General features: G+C 50.3%; 1 protein-coding gene across 1 annotated transcript; it reads right to left on the bottom strand.

Annotated features, from left to right (window-relative positions):
- Positions 1-1,969: 1,969 nt before the first annotated feature.
- Positions 1,970-18,447, bottom strand: smad6b (SMAD family member 6b). The gene is made up of 4 exons (XM_029153562.3): positions 16,841-18,447; positions 14,819-14,875; positions 14,310-14,387; positions 1,970-2,878 (listed from the first exon to the last, which is right to left on the bottom strand). Exons 1-4 carry the CDS (start codon positions 17,637-17,639, stop codon positions 2,337-2,339), a joined length of 1,476 nt encoding a protein of 491 aa, XP_029009395.1. The 5' UTR covers positions 17,640-18,447; the 3' UTR covers positions 1,970-2,336.
- Between the last annotated feature and the right edge of the window lie 210 nt (positions 18,448-18,657).

Raw genomic sequence — 18,657 nt, 5'->3', positions numbered from 1 at the left:
TGCGTCAGCTTGCCCAGTAAGTGGCGAGCATGGCAGCTGCGCCGAGCGGTAATTAGCACCCTGAGCCAAGGTGAGAAGACGTCCGTGGGCCGCGGCTCATCAGAGGGGGCGCGGGAACGAGAGCAGGAAGTGTTTGAGGCGCTGTGTAATCTCTCAGCGTTTGGAAAGGTGCTATTACCTCACTGTGTTGTTACTGGGGCCAGATGTGCAGGACAGAGAGAATAGGAGCGAGCTGGGCTTCTTCCACATGTGCCTGGATCAAATGACCTAATAACTCCAATACCGAGTTTTTCTAATCTGTTGAGAGAACAAATAGACATTACGATTATTCGTTTAACCGAGGGCTGTTTTTTCACGTGGGCCCTCTGTTTATAGAAGAGCAAATGGATTTAGTGACTCAGTTGTAATTATCAGACTTTAATCCTTTGTTGTCGATGGTGAACGCGGAGGATCCGGCCTTAGGAGAGGCTTACGCACAGGAATCTACAGTCTGAGGAATGCGCTGAGGCTTTGGCAGGACCCAAGCCATAATAACATGGTTTCGAAAGGCAGAGCTTTAAAAAGCAGTTGTTGCAAACACACGAACGCCGCCGTGGCCCCGCGCAGCGCCTCTGCGCTCGGCGTCGGAGCTTCTTTTCAGACGCTCATGGTCGTTTCCTCGCAGCACGGAGCCCGAGCGCGGAAACAAAATGGCCGCTTGGCCCCGGGGGCCGCGCGTGATCCCTGCGTCCCCGCGTAACGAGCGAGGGCTGCGACCCACTAATCTGCGCCATCTCTGGGTGCCCCCCCCATCACACACACACACACACACACACACACACACACACACACACACACCCCCAACACCGTCCTCCATCTTGCCCAGAGTTACACTCTTCCTGCCACAACTATCGCAGCTCTGCAGCAAAATGCAGGCGTCTCGTCGCGTACGGCTGCAGTGGAGGTGCGTTGTCGACCCCCCACCCCCCCACCCCTCCCCAGCCCCGTCTAATTAGGCCCCCTCTGCGGCGGCTTGCGTAATCTGCCCACTATATGTGTCTTAGGTCCTCACCACCCCATATAATTGTGTGCCAGTTCCTCTCCAGCCGTGATGTGGGCTCTTTTCCCATAACACAGACACAAAGGAGCAGGATAATGGCCCCCAGTTGTAGGCGCGAGAGGAGGCAGAGGCGAAGTGGAGCCACTCCTCTGTGCAGACAGACAGACAGCGGCTGTCTGAGCCGTCACGGAGGAGGGGAAGCTCCCAGCAACACGCCCGAATTAGAGCAGGATTAAAAAACAAACACATTCAATTGAAGACACAGCCTATTCCGGCTGCTTCTCTGCTCCAAACTCGGAAAAGCTTCCCAACAGGTCACGTTTAAAGCACGGACCCGCGTAGCGACGTAGCCGAGCTCTCATTAAACCAGAATCAGCGCTCCTGAATGCCTCCATTGCTGAATGTTGGCAGAGACCTCACCCCCACCTCCTCACTACCACCACCACCAATCTGACAACCCAACACCAGCAATTACGCAGGAAGCCAGCGAAACCACATCCACCTTGGCTGCAGTTTTTAAGATTCCAGCAGGCTTGTAAAACGTCCCGGTTTGTGCGCACACATTCCAGCATCACTGCGCCCGCTTCAGGGCGCTGCATCCCTGGTCAGTTGTATCAACATCCACCGTGAGACCGGCGGCCTGCGGAGACCTGAGGCCTGTAAACCAGGAGCCGCCGAGGATGTGTCGGAAGCAGGGGATGTCTGGGGGTTCCTTTGAACGGCTGAGCCTGAACCGCTCCATCGTCCCCTCCTACACTGACCTCTCATCACTCATGACCAGGGCTCCTTAGGACCACAAGGACACGTGGAACCCTCGTAGAAAACACTTAGATGCCCACCAAAGCTTTATACTCACAGCGTGTGTGTGAAGCAGACAGTAAGATGCTGGAAGAGGAGTAAAAATGCTAATGATTCGGACCAGACAGAGAATTATTATGCGAATACTTTATTATCAAGGTGTGAACTGTGTTAGCTTTTTGTCTGGATATTAACAGTATATGAAAACTATACACCAAATCCAGGCTCATCCTAACTTTGCTGTATAATTTCTCAAGTTGGTATTGAAAGATTCTTTATCTTTATATATATTTATATATATATATAATATATATATATAAGCCAAAGTGCATTTTCTGTTTTTCCTCTTGTCCATATACACATTGCACCATACATAAATAATTACATTGTAAAAATGACTCCGTATTTACAAGTATAATATATATTTCATATAATATATAAAACTTTATATTAAATCTAGGTAGATGATATTTGGGATAGTTTGTGGGGTCCGTCTGTGTTATCTGTGGTTGTTGAGGAGGATCTCCAGCCAGCAGGGGCAGGAGGTGATGAACTGTCTTGAGTAGCAGGGGCCCCAGCCCTTAGCAAAGCTGATGCGCACACTGTTGGGGTCAAAGGGTCCGTCTAGGAGGTCGGCCTCTGCGCTGTGCCTCAGCAGGTATGAGCGCTCGTAGTCAAACACCTTGATGGAGTAGCCCGGCATCACCTTTCGCACCACCAGAGTTCTGCTGTTCGGTATGTCCAGAGTCGGGGAGTTGACAAATATGGGGTGATCGCTGCGGTTGTAGGCCCAGACGCCGTCGGGCTCTTTGCTGAGGAGGAGGCCGTAGCCGATTTTGCCGCGCGTGCGCTGAACGGTGCTGCTGCGGTGCTCCAGGTTGAGCTGGCCCAGGCAGAAGCCCGTGCCCTGAGGTAGATCGTAGAAGATGCTGACAGAGTGCTCGTACACTGTGTAGAGGCGGCCCACGCGCGTGCGGTGCTCCCAGTACGCCACGTTGCACCAGTGGCTCTGTTTGGGGGCGTCGGGCGACATACTGGCATCTGGAACACACAGAGAGACGGGCGTGAGGCAAGACCAAAACAAAAGCGAGCAGGCCCGGTGAAAAGGAAGGCTTGAGTTTTAAGGGATTAACTATCTCTTTTCATTGTCCAGAGCAGATGGCCACTCTATAAATACTGAAGCAGGCACTGTATTGAAATGTAAGCCGTGAATAAATACCTCTGCATGCATATCCGTCCAACACACACACACACACACACACACACACACACACACACACACACACACACACACGCGGCTACTATACATATCCTAGGGGAGTGGAGGGGGATAGAGGGGTCGGCCCTGCTGAACACTTGTACTTCCCTGCTTATGCTCTAGAGGGCACTGTCATAATTAAACACTGACCACCTAAGCACAAACCCTGCCACCGCTGCTCACGCAGGCACTTTTAAACGCCTTATGTTCATTAAAATGAAGTCTGGATGACACTCCGTTCTTCTACTGTCACTAAGGCTGGAAAAATCTGTTTTGCCTTAAAGCATTTTAATAAATTGTGCTCAAGAAAGCTTTGCAGCAGAACAAAGGTTGCATCTCATTTCTAAACATCTTTGTCCAGTAAATCAGCTTGTTAATTTGGTTTTCATGGCTGCAGTCCTTCCAGTGACAGCTCTCAGCACTCCAAAGTGAGTTACTACTCCCTAGGTGGACTTCTGTCTTCGCCATACTCAACAGACACACAGCACTGGCTTCTTTCAGAGCCTGCTTCAGTCCAGCCCGCTCGTTGCTGTCATACATTTATATTGCTCATAAACGCTGTGGTGAGAAGGAAAAGGGAGCAGAGGGGCTGATGAATGAGGAAGAAAAAGCAGAAACTGCACAGAGTTCCATGAGCTCACATCCGTCCCGTCGCCCTTTCCTCCTGGAGAATGAGGGTAGTTCTCCTCTTCCCTCGTCTTCCTCGCATTCCACAAGAGTGGGGGTGACGGGAGAAGGCCAGGCAGGGGGTAACCCTCCCCCTCCCCCCAGCTCTTCCCCCTGCTGTGGGCCCAGGGACGGCATTCAGCTCCCTGACAACTTAGCACAAGACCGTGACCCGCTGACCCCCCAGCCTTCATGCTATCAGCTCCCATTAACTCACACACAGAGTGATGCCATTATTTTGCTTCAGAGAGTCTATTGGCACAGAGGATTTAAAGCCTGGGCCTGTGGCCCCATTCCTTTCAGTCTCTCTGCTCTCAGGGCTTAATGACCGCCCGCCCCATTAACAAACGCCTTTAAGGTGGAGCATCGCGGATCCACACACCGACAAAATGCTCTGCTCACCTCCCACCCGACGAAAGCCTTCTACTGAGTGACCCACACTCGTAGAGTTTGTACAAAGGTTAGCGAAAATGTTGACCGGGCTTAAACAGAGCGAAAGCCCCGGCGGTTGAAGGCTGGGTGCCATGGAGGGGGAGGCTGGGAGTGAGCGAGCGAGCTGGGGGGAGGCTGCAGACAGGCTCCCTGTGTGTTTGCGCACACACCGATGGCTGAAATGACCCCCTCTCTTCAGGGGCCCCAACATGCATGTGCCATTAGTGAATTCCACACTCCAGCTCCTCCACTCTGAGCTCAGCTTTTACTGCAGCGCGGCTCGGCCACACAAAGAACTCAGCCTCAACTTGTTTATAGCCCTCTATTGTCTCAAATCAAATGGAGCCCACACATCAAGGTAAACTCACTTTGGAACTGTGCACACATTCACAAAAGGGCAAACGGCGACCACCTCTATCTTTTAAGAAGGGAAGAGTAACGAAAAACGATTCGCTGAATAGCATCTAGTTTTCACACAAGCATAAGACAAAGGTGGCGGTGAGACCGGGCCCAGGGAGAGGAGTGAGCAGGACAAAGGTTAGTAATGTATCTAATGTTAAGCCTGAGCCTGAGGGAACGCACTGAGCCAGGCTTTTTCCTGTCACCCTGTTCTTTTAAGTGTCTACATGTGCCAAACGCACACACGTGTGCGTTTGGCACATGTAGAGTAGCAGCACGGCTGCGTCTTTGTGCTGTGTTTGGGTGAAGTGGTGCGAGTTGGGCCAAAGCTCAGAGAAGGACTCATTAGGAACTCGTCACCTGAGCAGAGCCGCTACCAGTTTCCAAGCTGTTGGAATGTTTTCTACTTGAGTTTGCTCAACCCCAAGTTTTGCCCTGCTGTTTCAAGCATGTTTAGATGCTCCTTAAAGTACCTTTAAAGAAAGGGGAGTATTAAATCAGGGCCAATTATTATTAGATGACCAGAGGCTGGTACTAATCTTATATCTCTCTGTGATATGACTCTGTGTCTCCACCAACTCTCTTTCACTCAACGTTGGGCTCTGGGTCTGTTCAGGGTGGAGTCATGATGGGCTGGGAGCAATTACTGGTGCTCTGCATTCATTTAACCTTGCCACCTTTTAACAGCTACGTTTACCCATTAGAATAGTAGCGCATGTTATTATTGTTATTTTATTCTCAAAAGCCTCCCCTCTTAGTGTCAGTCTCTGAGTCAATGAACACAGCCACAAAGTGGCCACTACACTTCCTCTCGCTGAAGCCGGAGGCCACGATCTGCACACACCAGGAGTTCATCAACTCCAGCGCCCAACGCAACCACATAAACCTGCAGATATTTAAATGTACCTTTACAGGATTCAAACAATATTTAATGAATGCAAGTCCAAAAACTTCACTGAGTCCCAAGGAAACCATGTGAAATGTGTTCCCTGGGCTGGTTTTAATATTGTTATTGACAGTATTGTTTGTAACAGTGCAACATATTTTATAAGCTGTAAAGAGTTGAACTGTGAAGTTATTCAAGCTTAAGTGCAGTAGTTGAGTAAATGAGACGATGTACTGTTACATTAGACCAATAAAGATAAACTGGGCTGCTGTGATTACCACGGGCAAAACAAACTCCAAAAGCAGATAATGATTATAGCTATTAAATATGTTTTTCTCTATCAGGAGTAAAGACCAACATGTCATTAACACAGCCCTTAATTACAGCTTTGGTGAGCACAACTTGCCCGAGCCTTTCCACAGGTTTACATATGGAAAAGAGCAGATCGCCCCGTTACAAGTTCTTTGCACTTGAGGGCAAATCTGGATAATTACTACTAAGTACACAAAAATAGGGGCTTGAAAGTTTCAATGGCAATCCTTGATGATCATCCAGTAAGGCTTTTAAAGACAGCATGAAAGGAGGGGGAAAAAGGGCAGACGGAGCAGCAGAAAAGAGCTGCCCCGGGGTAAACACAGCTCGGCAGCCTTGGAGTGAGATGAATGGGAGGCCGAGTGTCAGGGACAGGCAGACAAACAACAGCTTCCCCTCCGTGCTAACATCTCCCCACCAAGCTCCCGGGCCGCCTCCATTACACTTCATCGCCCGTAATCCAGAGCCGGGAGCCGAGGTGTGCGCATTCCTGCGAAAGGTAGAGAGAGAGAGGGAAAAAGACTTTCTGCCCGTTGCTTGAAGAAGCAGTCGAGGGGAGGAGGGCGGCAACGAGAGGAGGGGGAGCGGCAGCCTCTCATCCTGTGCCAAGGATTAGATTCCCCACCAGCTATTAGGCTCTACCAATGAACTGATAGGCTGCGGGGACGGCGGTGAGGAGGGGAATGCAGCCCGGGTGCATGTGTGTGAGTGTGTCGGTAGAAAAACTTTAAATGTCTCGATGCGTTTCAGCGTCTCCTTAATACGACGGCATTTAACTAAAGCAACAAACTGCAGCTACAGCCTGTGCCTCCTTTTCAGAAAGTAATGTGGTTTTAATTCCGAGGACAATGGTTCACTACAACCCCTGAGAAGGCCACATTTAGGCTGGCGTCTGGGCTATCGCTGCCATCAAAGTCGGCTTTATCAGACGGACACGCTAACTGGAGCTGCTCCTATTTGTCTATGGATTTTTCTCCCTGAGGTCTGGCCTTTTTCTGCGGAGAGGGAGAGGGAGAGGGAGGGAGAAGTAAAGGAAGAGAGATATGTGCTGGGAGAAAACACCATGAGAGCCAGAGAAACTGAATCCAGTCAACAAGGATTTCTGGTCACAATGGGAATGCTTTACATTGTCATCCACTTCCTCTCCACTTTCCCTCTGTTTCTGTTTCAGGATGACCCCACGAGGGAGGAAAAGCGCTGTACCCTTGATAGCAGATAACTAACAGAATCCATAAATTGAATCAATAAATAACAGAGGGTGTAAAAAACACAGGAAGCTCAGGAGGCTCATATGGAGGAGCCGTCTCGGCGCACGGGTCAGAAGCTGAGAGGCGACTCCTTCTTTTCATGGGAAGAGAGTTTCCTCCAAAGTGCTGCAAGTGACGGTGATGGAAGCGAGGTCCACGAGAGCCCTGTAAGAGCTGTGTGTGTGTGTGTGTGTGTGTGTGTGTGTGTGTGTGTGTGTGTGTGTGTGTGTGTGTGTGTGTGTGTGTGTGTGTGTGTGTGTGTGTGAACGTCGTATGTACAGGCGGCCTTAAAGGCCAGCAGCCTATGAGAGAGCACTGAAAGCAAAACACTCAGCGAACATCCTGCTGGGTGGCGGCGCCCTTTCACCTCCTCGCACAACCTGTTTGTGTGCGCGCGTGTGAGGAGTGTGTTTGTTTGCGAGTGTGCAAGGAAGGTTCCAGCCAAGTCGACTGAAGCGCCTGAGAAGAGGAGACCCTGCGCATTCCTGAACCCCCACCCCCTCCCCGTTGTGCCTCCTGACTTCCTCTTCTGCTTAGGACTATGGGCGGGTGGGGGTTCGGCAAGGAGGCTGCTTACTTTCTGGCCCTTTAGGTATCTAAGAAGGTCACACCAGCTCACGTTATGTGAAAACGCTTTAAACTCAACTAATAAATCATTTTGTTGTGGACTCTACAACCTCCAGCTGGTCTGTATGTGCAAGCTGTGCTCAAAGCTCGGCTTCAAATGAACAATAACAAGGGGCTCTATTATTACGGGTTATATTAGTTGGACTAATTTAAGGCGAAAGGTAGGAATATGGTTTCCAGTGGCCGGCGAGGTGGAGCAGCTATGATGGGCACAGCTGCCGCTCAAACAACGGTTTTCTATTGATCGGACCAGTGGATCAGAGTCTGTGAGGAGAATGTGTTCTGTCAGGATAATGTGGCACCGGAGTTTCTGTTTCAATCACAACACTTGCTGGGCTGTAACCCACACTGCTCCACCGCAGGCCTGCAGACACCAGCTCCCAAAACAAAGACAACTGTTTCCACCATCTCCGACAAGACGGCCCGTTCACAACAAGCAAGACGGTCATTAAAAATGCAGCAGCGAACATTTGCAATAATTCACAAAGTCCTTCCCTGTCAGCATCTGCAAAAAATCTCAACGCTAAAGGGAATGGCAGGATTTCATTAAGTAAATTATGTGCTGGCAGTCACAGAGAGGGGAAGAGGGGGAAGCTACAGCCAGACCTCTAATCTAAACCGTACCCTGAAATGCGACAGCCTGACTGCACGTACTGAGACACAAAGCCAAGACTTCAGAAAGGCACACAAATAAAAGCTAAGTAAAAAAAGACATTGCAAAAGTAAATAGACTTTTCTCCAGGGAACATAATCAATGAGCATGTTTATGATGACTATTAGGACTTGATCCCAGGGTATAAATTGTATTCTCGAGTTGAGGACACATGTACTAGGACGCGCTGGGGTAATAATATACCTGAGCGTGAGCCGATGGACCTTCTGAGGTGTTTGCTGGAAAAATAATAGTTTTCTGCACAAAAGGACAAGATAGAAGAATGAGAGCACAGAGAAGGGAGCGAGAGAGTATAACGGATCAGGCCTGGATGCCTCCGACGGGTCCACGCTGGGCTCTTATGCAGCCTCGGCCTGTAGAAGGTGTGTGTAGAGATGTCAAATGACACAGGCCTCTGCGGTTAATCCACACACAGCATTCTGGAAGCTCCAAGAACGGCTGGCTATTCTAAATTAAACCACGGACAGCCATACGTTCAGCCATACGGTCAACTGGGGTTAGGGCTAAGTGTTCGGTCCGTTTTCCCCAGTAATCGGACCTCGAGCCCAAACCGTACTTGACCGAGGCCAAAGTCTGGATTTAAGTTTGTCTGCAAAATGGCCAGAATATAAAAGCAGCATCCAAAACTGGCACCTCAGTCACCAGCCTCTGCCAGGCGACGCATGGCAGCCACATTTATAGTGGCCGGCTCAAACGGAGCATTGTTCCCTCTCTCAGCCTTGAGAGGAGGCGCGCGAAAACACTAAACCAACAGTTGGGCATTCCATACATTTTTAATGGCATTGCACACGCTTTATTTGTTGCTGTAACCCGGTGCCCTGAGCTGGTGAATGGAGCCATTGGCGGAGGCCGGTGCCGAGCTGTGGTGTGAAGTGAGTCAAGATGGCAACAGCAGCCCTCCCTGAGCACACGACAAGATTAGCTCACGCACTTTGTTTGCTGAGGCAGAATATAGGGCAAAAATTATAGTGGAGAGCACCTCCTGTTATTTCTACTGGCTGTACTCCTGTGTGGCGAGCCCCAAAGTGAAACACAGTGGGCCTTATCCGCGCCGAACACTCGAATAAATAAAAAGCTGCTTGGAGTTACAAGCGCAGCACTGTGAGCTGAGACTCGCACTCGTGTATGAGGCGGTAGATTAATCTTTATCTGGGAGCCTTTCAGAAGTTAGTCAAACACGCAGCGGCTCTGGCACCGCGGTGGCTTGCCAAGCAGAGACAGATAAATACGAAGCTCAGCAGGCTAGTTTCTGTTGACATGTTAGGGGTTTCAGGCCAAGGGCTGCTTTAGATTAGCATGGCTTTCACTGTGCACGGAGAGGTCACATTACCTCACTGCGCTCTGGACCCGTGCTGCAAGTTGTGACTGAGAATTAGAGCGAATTCAGCGAGTGGCCCTGAAGCAGCTAAGCCCTCTGCCTGTGCAACAAAGGAAGGGAAATGCATCTCAGTAATAGCAACACGCACGCACACACACACACACACACACGCACACACGCACACACGCACACACACACACACACACACACACACACACACACACACACACACACACACACACACACACACACACACGGAGGACTACCGATTACCGCGGATCTTCAATGTCAAAGTCCTGCCAGAAAAAGAGGGTTTCTGACACATCATAGTACAACAATGCTGAGAAAGGGAAAATGAAAAATGGCCTTATCGTTCTTATCAATGGCTTATTCTCTGTGTGTATGCGTGTTACGTAAGGGGAAACGGAAGCCAGTCTCCCAGGACAGGAACGGATACTTGAGACGAGGACTGTGGGTACGGGCCCTGCACCGCTACACAGGGAATGGAGCATATGTGTGTAGCATAGCATGAACTGTGAGACCTGGACCTGGCCAATGGGTGAGAAGAGCCCCCTCGTGCCCCCAGAGATGCTGGCCTTCTCTTCAACATTCCTCTGTCTCCCCCCACTGTCAAAGGGGCAATTCACTGCTCTGCACTGCTACAAAACCTATGGAGCTTTTTAAAACAGGATGTTTGTCTGAGGCCTCCTTCCCCTCAAATAAACAATCCGCAAAACCTGATTTCGGGAGGCAGGGTGGAAGCACTCGAGTCACATTATTTCCACATCCCGTATCCTGGAGCATTGGGGCTCCTGAGGGAGTGTGGGCGGCCAGGCACTGGGAAGGCTCTGGGCTGCGGTGGAAACCTGAGGCCGTGTGCCAGGCTGCAGGGGGAGATGATCCCAAGTTGAATCGGTCTGGGGTCTGTGGGACGGAGGAGGGGGCTCGCGCCTCGAGACGGGGAGGAGGACATTGCTGACATGCTGATGCATCAGACCTCATGCTACTTGTGAGCTTTGCAGAGTCAGTGGGGTTGTAGCGTGTATATAGTGAACACAGTGCATCATAAAGTAATTAAAAAGCATAGAGGTGCGAAAGGGTGGTTATTAGAATTCAACCAATGGATTTGGGTGTGTTGTAAATGATGTCACCGACATTATGTCACTCAGCATCACACTTAAGCTCAGGAGAGAAACTTAAAAAGAGCTTTCCATAAAATACCCAGAGCACTGCCACGAGCTGAAATGATGATCTAATATGGAAAATCCTAACGACACATTTCAGACCAAAGCAGCGGTGCAATCCATCCCAAATCCTGTCAGATGTGTACAGTAGATATGCTATTTAATTAGTTCCTAGCAGAAGTAGAATCATATGCCTTCAAAGTCAGATCAACAAGTATGGGTCCAATCTAATCAGCTGTAATGAAGGAGAGCGCAGCATGGCTTTATCACACTGTCTAATTATTGCATGCATTTCCAAAGCTTCTAACAGACAGTGGAATGGTTTGATGCTTGGCGCTGGCCTCTTCCTGACAGACAGGCAGGCTGTGATTAGCATTCGCTGCACTATGTAATTTGCTTAGCTTTTGTGTGTGAACTCACGTCGGCGTGCATCAGGACTTGTGAGGACTCTGGAGCAGCAGAGGCACAAAAACCTTCACGGGTGCGTTTCTGCATTCTAAGCATCTGTCCATTCTACACCGTGACTTCCCTCAAACAACAGCCTGATGCTTGACTTACATGACGACTTCCCATTTTCAGTTTGAGAGGGGACCTGAAGCCGTACCTGTGTACACAGGACACAGCCAGAGACGCTGCACAGTCCTTTCCTTCACAGCGAGGACGGCAGGCGGAGGAGAGGAGAGCACTCTGTGTCACCCGCGTCCAGCAACTTTCAGTCTTTCCATCCCTGTGGTAAAACTTTCCTAGATCCCCAGGAAGGCGGAGGAAAGACGAACATTTGAAAAAAAAAAAAAAAACCCCGACAGGGACTTGGGTCACACAGTGTGTCCTCTGGTCACTTGACCCAGCAAATCCGAGGGAGCCCCTTAATTCACTCTGGTGAACTGAACTCGCACCAACATGAGCGTGTGCACACGGTATTATGCTGACAAATTCCTCTCGGTTGAGGACACAACCTCTGACGACTGAAGAATGTAAGCACACTGGAGCCGTGATCCTACAATGGCCTGAACCAGGCGCGGAGGAGAGGCCCACATCGTCCACTGCGCTTCGGACGCTTCTTTTCTCATATTGAGCGCACGCGCCGGAGGAGCAGTATAACGAAGAGGTAATAAACTCGGAACCACCGGTGTTGCAGGCAACATGACTGACATAATAAAGTCCCTGCGTAGGGGGAAAACACCCCCTCAGACAGTCATACAGGAAGCAATGAGGTCTGCTTCAAAGGGCTTTGCTCCGATGTCCACACGACAAGGCCCAGGCTGCGAGGAAACAGGTGTGCGGGCAGACTGGGGGGCGGAGGGGGGGGCAGCACCAGCAAAAACACATTCCCTGACACGCAGCACCAAGGTACACTATGTATGAGCGGGCCCTAAAGCTGGGCTGACTCAAGACGTAAAAAGACATCACCCAGTGGCTGGGGGGCTCGTCTGTGACACACTGTGTTTAAATCCGTCCCTGGGAGTCTAACTAAAGACACCAGCATCGCACTGCGACAGCAATAGAGTCTGCACGCATGCTTTAAGCCAGGGCTGAGGGTTCCATATACACATTCATGTAGCAACAACAGAGGAAGGACACACTACGTAACCTGAAGCAGCTGTACTGCTACGTTCCCCTCAACATATATTTCTATATAACATTTCTATATTGTAAATCAAAGGTTTAGTTCTGATTTGTCTCTCTGTCATAGGATGCACAGGAATCTTCAATGGTTCCGTCTGCAGCCCTGGGCTGTAAACGGTAGTTGATTAGTTGCACCCCACCCACTCAGTGCCCCCTAGACTTGCTTTTAAGAGGTTTACTTGTTCATGTGTGAAGGGTGGAGTCTGGATCCTGTAGAACTCCTGTCTCGCTATCGAACGGGGTGAATCACAGGGAAGTCACCTCCGGGTCAACAGCACGTATTCCAGGCCCGCAATGGGCTCCAAACTCCAGGGCACGGCCCAGTTGGACAATCTGTACCAGTGACAAGATGGTTTGTTCCACTCAACACGGCCCCTCTTTGACTTTAAAGCTACACAACCGCTTTGGAGGCCATCTGCCGCACAATCGGAGACAAACTGCGCAGCCCGGCGAAGCTGCCACCCCTCGCGGGGTCCAAGTCTCACCGACAGTCACCGATCTGAACACCGGCCCGGCCCGGCCCGTGCGAGCGCCGGCGCAGTGGGAAGAAACCGAAGCCTAGCGTGTGGAGATCCTCCCTCCTCACCACAGCCTCTGAGGAATTGTGGTGCGCGCTCCGACAAGCCCCTCATTTGTTGACTCAGGGAGTGTCGCCGGGCCATGCTGAGGTGGTGACAGCATGTGTACCGGGGAGGAGGGGGCCGAACGCGGCACTGCCAGGTAGCCATGTCCACTGTGCATGTGTCCGGGCCCCTGAGCCATGGCAGAGCCTCCAACAGGAAGTGCTGCTCCCTACCAGCCACAAAATGAGGGCTCTGACGCCCCGTCCACATGATACTGTTCATGTTGGCTGTGGGAGCATAAAGGTGGTGGTGGTGGTGGTGGGGGGGGGGGGGGGGGGGGGGGGGGGGCTTAGTCTATGCCACGAGAAAGGAGCGCTTCATTTCAAATCATAGGACCGGACTGTTTCTACTTGCTTCCTTTGGTGTGGCCCCATTCACAGGAGCAGCTCCATTTCCCTGAGCCCTTCCCCTCCCTGCAGCCCACTCACAGCCAGGCTGGATAGAGTCGTACACGCGAGGGTCTGTGCACGTTCACGCCAACGTCAGTGTGCGCTCGTGTGTGCCTGTGTGTGTGTGTGTGTGTTTCTGCGCAAGCTTGGATCTTATTACAGTTTGATCCCACTCAAATATTTCTGAAAGAAAAACAGAGGAGGGGAGGCCAGCTCTGTGACCAACACACACGCCCCGCTGAACCTCAGCACCGCTCACAATGAAACCTTTATCTTTAAAGCTGGGGCTGCTCATAATGGCCCGTAATGAGGAGGAATAAAGTACAACATCAAACTGAAATGACCTTCGTGAGTTGTGTGTTCATCCAGTTACACTCCACAGCCGAGCAGACCACAGCTATGGACTGCTGCTCAAGTACACCTCCCTTTTCTTTTCAGCAAGGCTTTATTTAACCATTCCAAGGCCACGCACACAGGAGTGTCGCTGACTTATTGCTGCCATAACACAGTGAATCACAGGCTAAAGGACTTTCATATAGAGCTTGTATGCCCAGATGAGGACGTGTTAAGACTTACAATGCACACAAATGTATGAAGACATGACACGAGCAGCCACACATCAGCACAGAACCTAGTTTTGTTGCATTTACTACATGTCGGACACCGTGTTCCAAGCCTGAAATCGGTGTCTTAATACAAATATCCTCTGCACAACAAATGAACTATCACAGACTAAACTTCAGGGAACAATTAATTTCTTAAATCTGTTTAAGACATGTTTGGAAGACACTAATTATTAGGTAACCGGTGACAGTTGGAGAAACACACCCACCTGAGAATTCCCCCGGTGTGATGTTTGGTGAGCTGGCTGCCTCGGTTTCAGTGTAAGACAATGTGGAGTCTGACAGATCTGTGGGGAATAAAGCAAAAATGACCTCTTCATCGTCTGACGGTCACAACTACAGCAGCTGCATCAGTCTGCTTCTCGTTTCAACGTGGAAACGATCAAACTGGGACACGCCAGTTGGGCTCCATCCCAGTGTGGAAAACAAACAGTGCAGCTTCACTAATGGGTTCTACCTGATGACATCCCCTCAGATGCCGCCAGAAACATCAGCTGTACTGGGGCTTGTAGCCATAGCTAGCAGCCAGGCTCCAGAGTCCCAGCACAACAAACACTGTCCACACCATAGGCCTCTGCCCGGCATGACGACGCTGGGCCACATGCTAATGTGACTGGCAGGCGGTGAACGCTCGTAAAAATGCCTATTTTATCAAAGATCAGGTAGGAGAAACACTAGTTCCGGTACCACAGAGCCCGGCGGTACATCTGTCACTTACCCAGTGGCTTATGTTCTTCATTAGGGGAAAGCCTCGAATAAGGCGGTGGGGGTGACTCTGTAACACAAAATAACAATGTTAATCAACTTAAAGATCAATGGAAATGATTTTTTTGCTGCATAGGTCAACACAGTTACTGTAATTACCCTATTCTACAAATCTTTCTACACTACATTTTAAACAACACCCCAATAGAACTAAATATCTGGAACCACATTTAAGATAAAGTAAAACTGTTCCATTATCTGGAGCACATAATAATCAACTGAAGCAGCTGCTGCTACAACCACAGACTCACTAACCAAACATCTAGTTGGGCGTAAATCTGATCAAATCTTCCCTTTTTAACTTCGCTTTATTCAAATGCCCTGACTTTATTTAATCACACGAGCAGAAACGCAGAGAGCAACTTGCCCACGAAGGAAAACACAAAGGAAAGAAAACTTTGCGAGCGCACTGTGACCTCGCCTACAGAGAAAAAGGGGAAGGAGAAAAGCATAATAGCAGCGGGTCCTTTAAGAGTGGCGGCAGTAATTGCCAGGATCTGAACTCAGTCACTCAGATACACAGCTAGTCAGTCTGGCGCCAGTAGTATGCAAACTGTATATTATCACCACTCCTTCACCTAAATAGCATGAGGGGACCTCCTTAGGACAAAAGGGCTTTTAAAGCGCAACTTGAAACTGATCTCATTCAAAAAGCATAATGCCTGGCAAAATGAAAGGAAAAAGTTTTTGTCCACTTAAATCCAAGCTCTCGGCCACACATTATACACAGTTCTATTCTCCTGAATGCTCAATGCGAAAACCGAGGCTGCTCTTACTTTGAAACAAGTCTTAAAATCAAATACTGAGACGCACTTTCACTGAATACTTGACCGCTAATTGTTGTTCGATTTCCTTTCACATCTCTCTTTTCACATGTGCACATATTGAATCTTACATAGTTCTAGCCTTCCTACTTTTCCATTGGCAAACAAAGTAAAAACAAGTGATTAAGGTCTTGATTCCGAGCGCCCCTTCTTGAATAGCATGAAAGAAATACCAGCTCTATCGGGCCACGCATGAGCGCATGTGAGCTATGTCTACTACGAGCCTTAGCCCCAGCATGGGGCATGTGTCCCACTCCCTCCGCTTACAATTCATCCTGCTAGTTTCAGTGAGAAGAATCACATATATCACAGGCGGACATCCACTTCACTGGGGGGAACAAATTTCATATTCTTTGCATTTAGCACAGTCTATCCAGACTAACAAAAAAAAACATTCAACCTCTATATAATCACATGTGATGGGATCAGACAGTACGGCAGGACGCCAGAGCCAAATGCACATCAGTTTTCCACATTTGCCTGCTATAAATTCTAATATTGTTGACTTATGACTTTGAAGTGCTTGTCACAGCCAGCTGGCTCTAGTAAACATGCATGTTATGGAAAATCCACCTCCTGCGCCAGCGAGGACACAGAAATCCTGACGCTCGCATCCTTACACATGATACCGCGCGTTGTCCTCGGGTCAGCGGGGTCGAGTGGACGGAGCGTGAGGTTTGCCAAATCGCAGGGCGGCCAAAATTTAATCTGTTTAATATAGGTCAGGGAGGGCGTGCCATAGATAGCTCGTTGATTGTTAAAACAAGGCAAGGCCTGCAGCACAAAAACAAAACCTAAATACAACATAGCCCGGGATCTAAACATCGGAATGAGTCTATACAATGTGGTGTGAGTCATATGCTGCAGGTCTCAGCCTACAGGAAAGCAGGTCTCACGGTCACACAGGAGACGCTGACACTGGAGACATAGAGTAGTGTTTGGGATATTAATTAAGGAGAGTGTAAAGGAGAAAAGGCACGAGTCCACGCCTTTAACAGAATAACAGCAAACTCCCAAATCAGCAGAATGCATCACATTTACGTCGCCAAATCAACTCATAATCAAGAATTTATCAAAGCCTTTGCACTGCAGACCGTAGACACTATATGCATATATAGATATAGATATGTGCAGCAGGGTGGTGCTCTTACCTGGCCCACAGAGCCGGCTGTAGTGATACGGGTTGCAGCACACTGACGGACTGTCCGAGGCCCCGAAGCTCTTGCACTCACAGAGTGGTTTAAGCTGGGCCGAGTGCTGCAGGTCGGACCAGCGGTACAGTTTGCACACGAGCAGCTGCGGGGACGCCGCGTGCCCGCCCAGCCTCAGCTCTGTGCGGGAAATCAAAACACAGTCGCTCGGCATCCCTCCCCTGGACTCCACCGCCTCCAGTAGCGTGTCCAGCGCCCGCTCCTTCAGCCGCTTCAGGAGCGAGTACGTGGCCGCCTTCAGCTCCTGCTCCAGCACGGCGCGCGGCATCGCCTCGCGCGCCTCGGGGGAGCCGCCGTCGCCTGGTCCCAGGGTCCGCAGCACGAGGTGACACGACGCCGGGTCCCCGGTGCCCTGGGCCGCGTCTGGAGCCCGGAGCTCGGAGTGGTCCCGGTCTTTGAATAAGCAGCACGTCACCGTCCTGCAGTCGCTGTCGTGCCGGGAGCGGGGGCTCCCCTGCTCCGGGACGCGCGCCGCGGCCCCGTCTTGGTCCGACCGGCCCCCCGCGCCGCTGCTCTCCACGGGGCTCCGCGTGCGCACACCCCCCGAGTCCCGCAGAACAGACCCGCTAGGGGTCATCGGTCTGAACTCCGTTTTGGGAATTTTCTCCGGGTTGGTGCCGAACACGTCGTCCCTACAGCCCTCACTACTTTTGCCATTTCCATCTTCCCCCTCTTTATCTGGGATCAAACGGCTTCTCCAGAGTCGCCGCACAAGACCTGAGCGTTTCGTCCTGAACATACGACAACCTGACAATCTATAAGGGGGTTTACTCTTCTACGGATACCCGAATATTACAGAGACTTGTGCGGTCGGTGCAAAACATTAATGTCTGTGAACCGCCGTGCAAAGCCTGCACAGCGAACCGACGAGCATTGGTGGCAAAGCCGCAACATTAGAGTCAAGACTGTTTTGTTGCATCTACTACAAAACCTCGCAGCAAACGCACTGAAACATTCTGATTAAAATGCATTCGCTAATCCGATTATACCGTAAAAAAAAGCCCCAGCAGGTGAAACTGTGATTAATTATCCAGAACCGCTGCGGAGTGGATTGTTTATATGTTATGAACGATTAAAAATCATAGGATACATAATCAAATCGCGTAACACACTTAGGATCATAATCCAGAAGCCGCAGCCTTCGGCCAAAGACGGTGACCCGCGGACTCGGAGAGTTTCGGACTTTAACAAGCTCGAATCTACTTTTTTCACGCCGGCACGTCGAGCATGAGGTACTTCGAGGCGATTTAATCCCAGGGAAATGCACTGAAAGTCGGGATCCGTCTTCGTCAAATGTCAGTGCGCTTCTTTCATTACAATCCCAACAAAATATCCATGCGAGGCTGAAACTACGTGGAGGATCAATCCGCGGCGGAACGCGCTCGTGCTCCTCTACTCACATCTAAAGCAAACTGCAGCCCGGATCCCTTTCTTTCCCCGTTTCTCTCTCTTTTCTCGCCCCCCTTCGCTTCCTCACGCGCACACACGCAGACACAGACCCACACACACACACACACACGCGGGGCCCCCGAGGAGAGCGGTGGAGCCATTGGCTGACTACCATCATGTGCTAGTCTAGACACTTTGGCGGCTGTGAGCTGCACTGATTGTTGCGCAAACAAGGTTTCAAGTTTCTTAACTCTTAAAGGCGAAACACCAACCTCTCGGTTTTAACTTAAACTTACTAGAACTCATTTACACCCAGGGCTGCGCGTAGGAAGCGGTTGAGGATTTAAAACAGCAACTCGGGAACTTTC

This window comes from Betta splendens, chromosome 6 (assembly GCF_900634795.4).
Source record: "Betta splendens chromosome 6, fBetSpl5.4, whole genome shotgun sequence".
In the NCBI taxonomy this organism is placed as follows: domain Eukaryota; kingdom Metazoa; phylum Chordata; class Actinopteri; order Anabantiformes; family Osphronemidae; genus Betta; species Betta splendens.
This window is presented reverse-complemented; position numbering and strand designations above follow the sequence as displayed.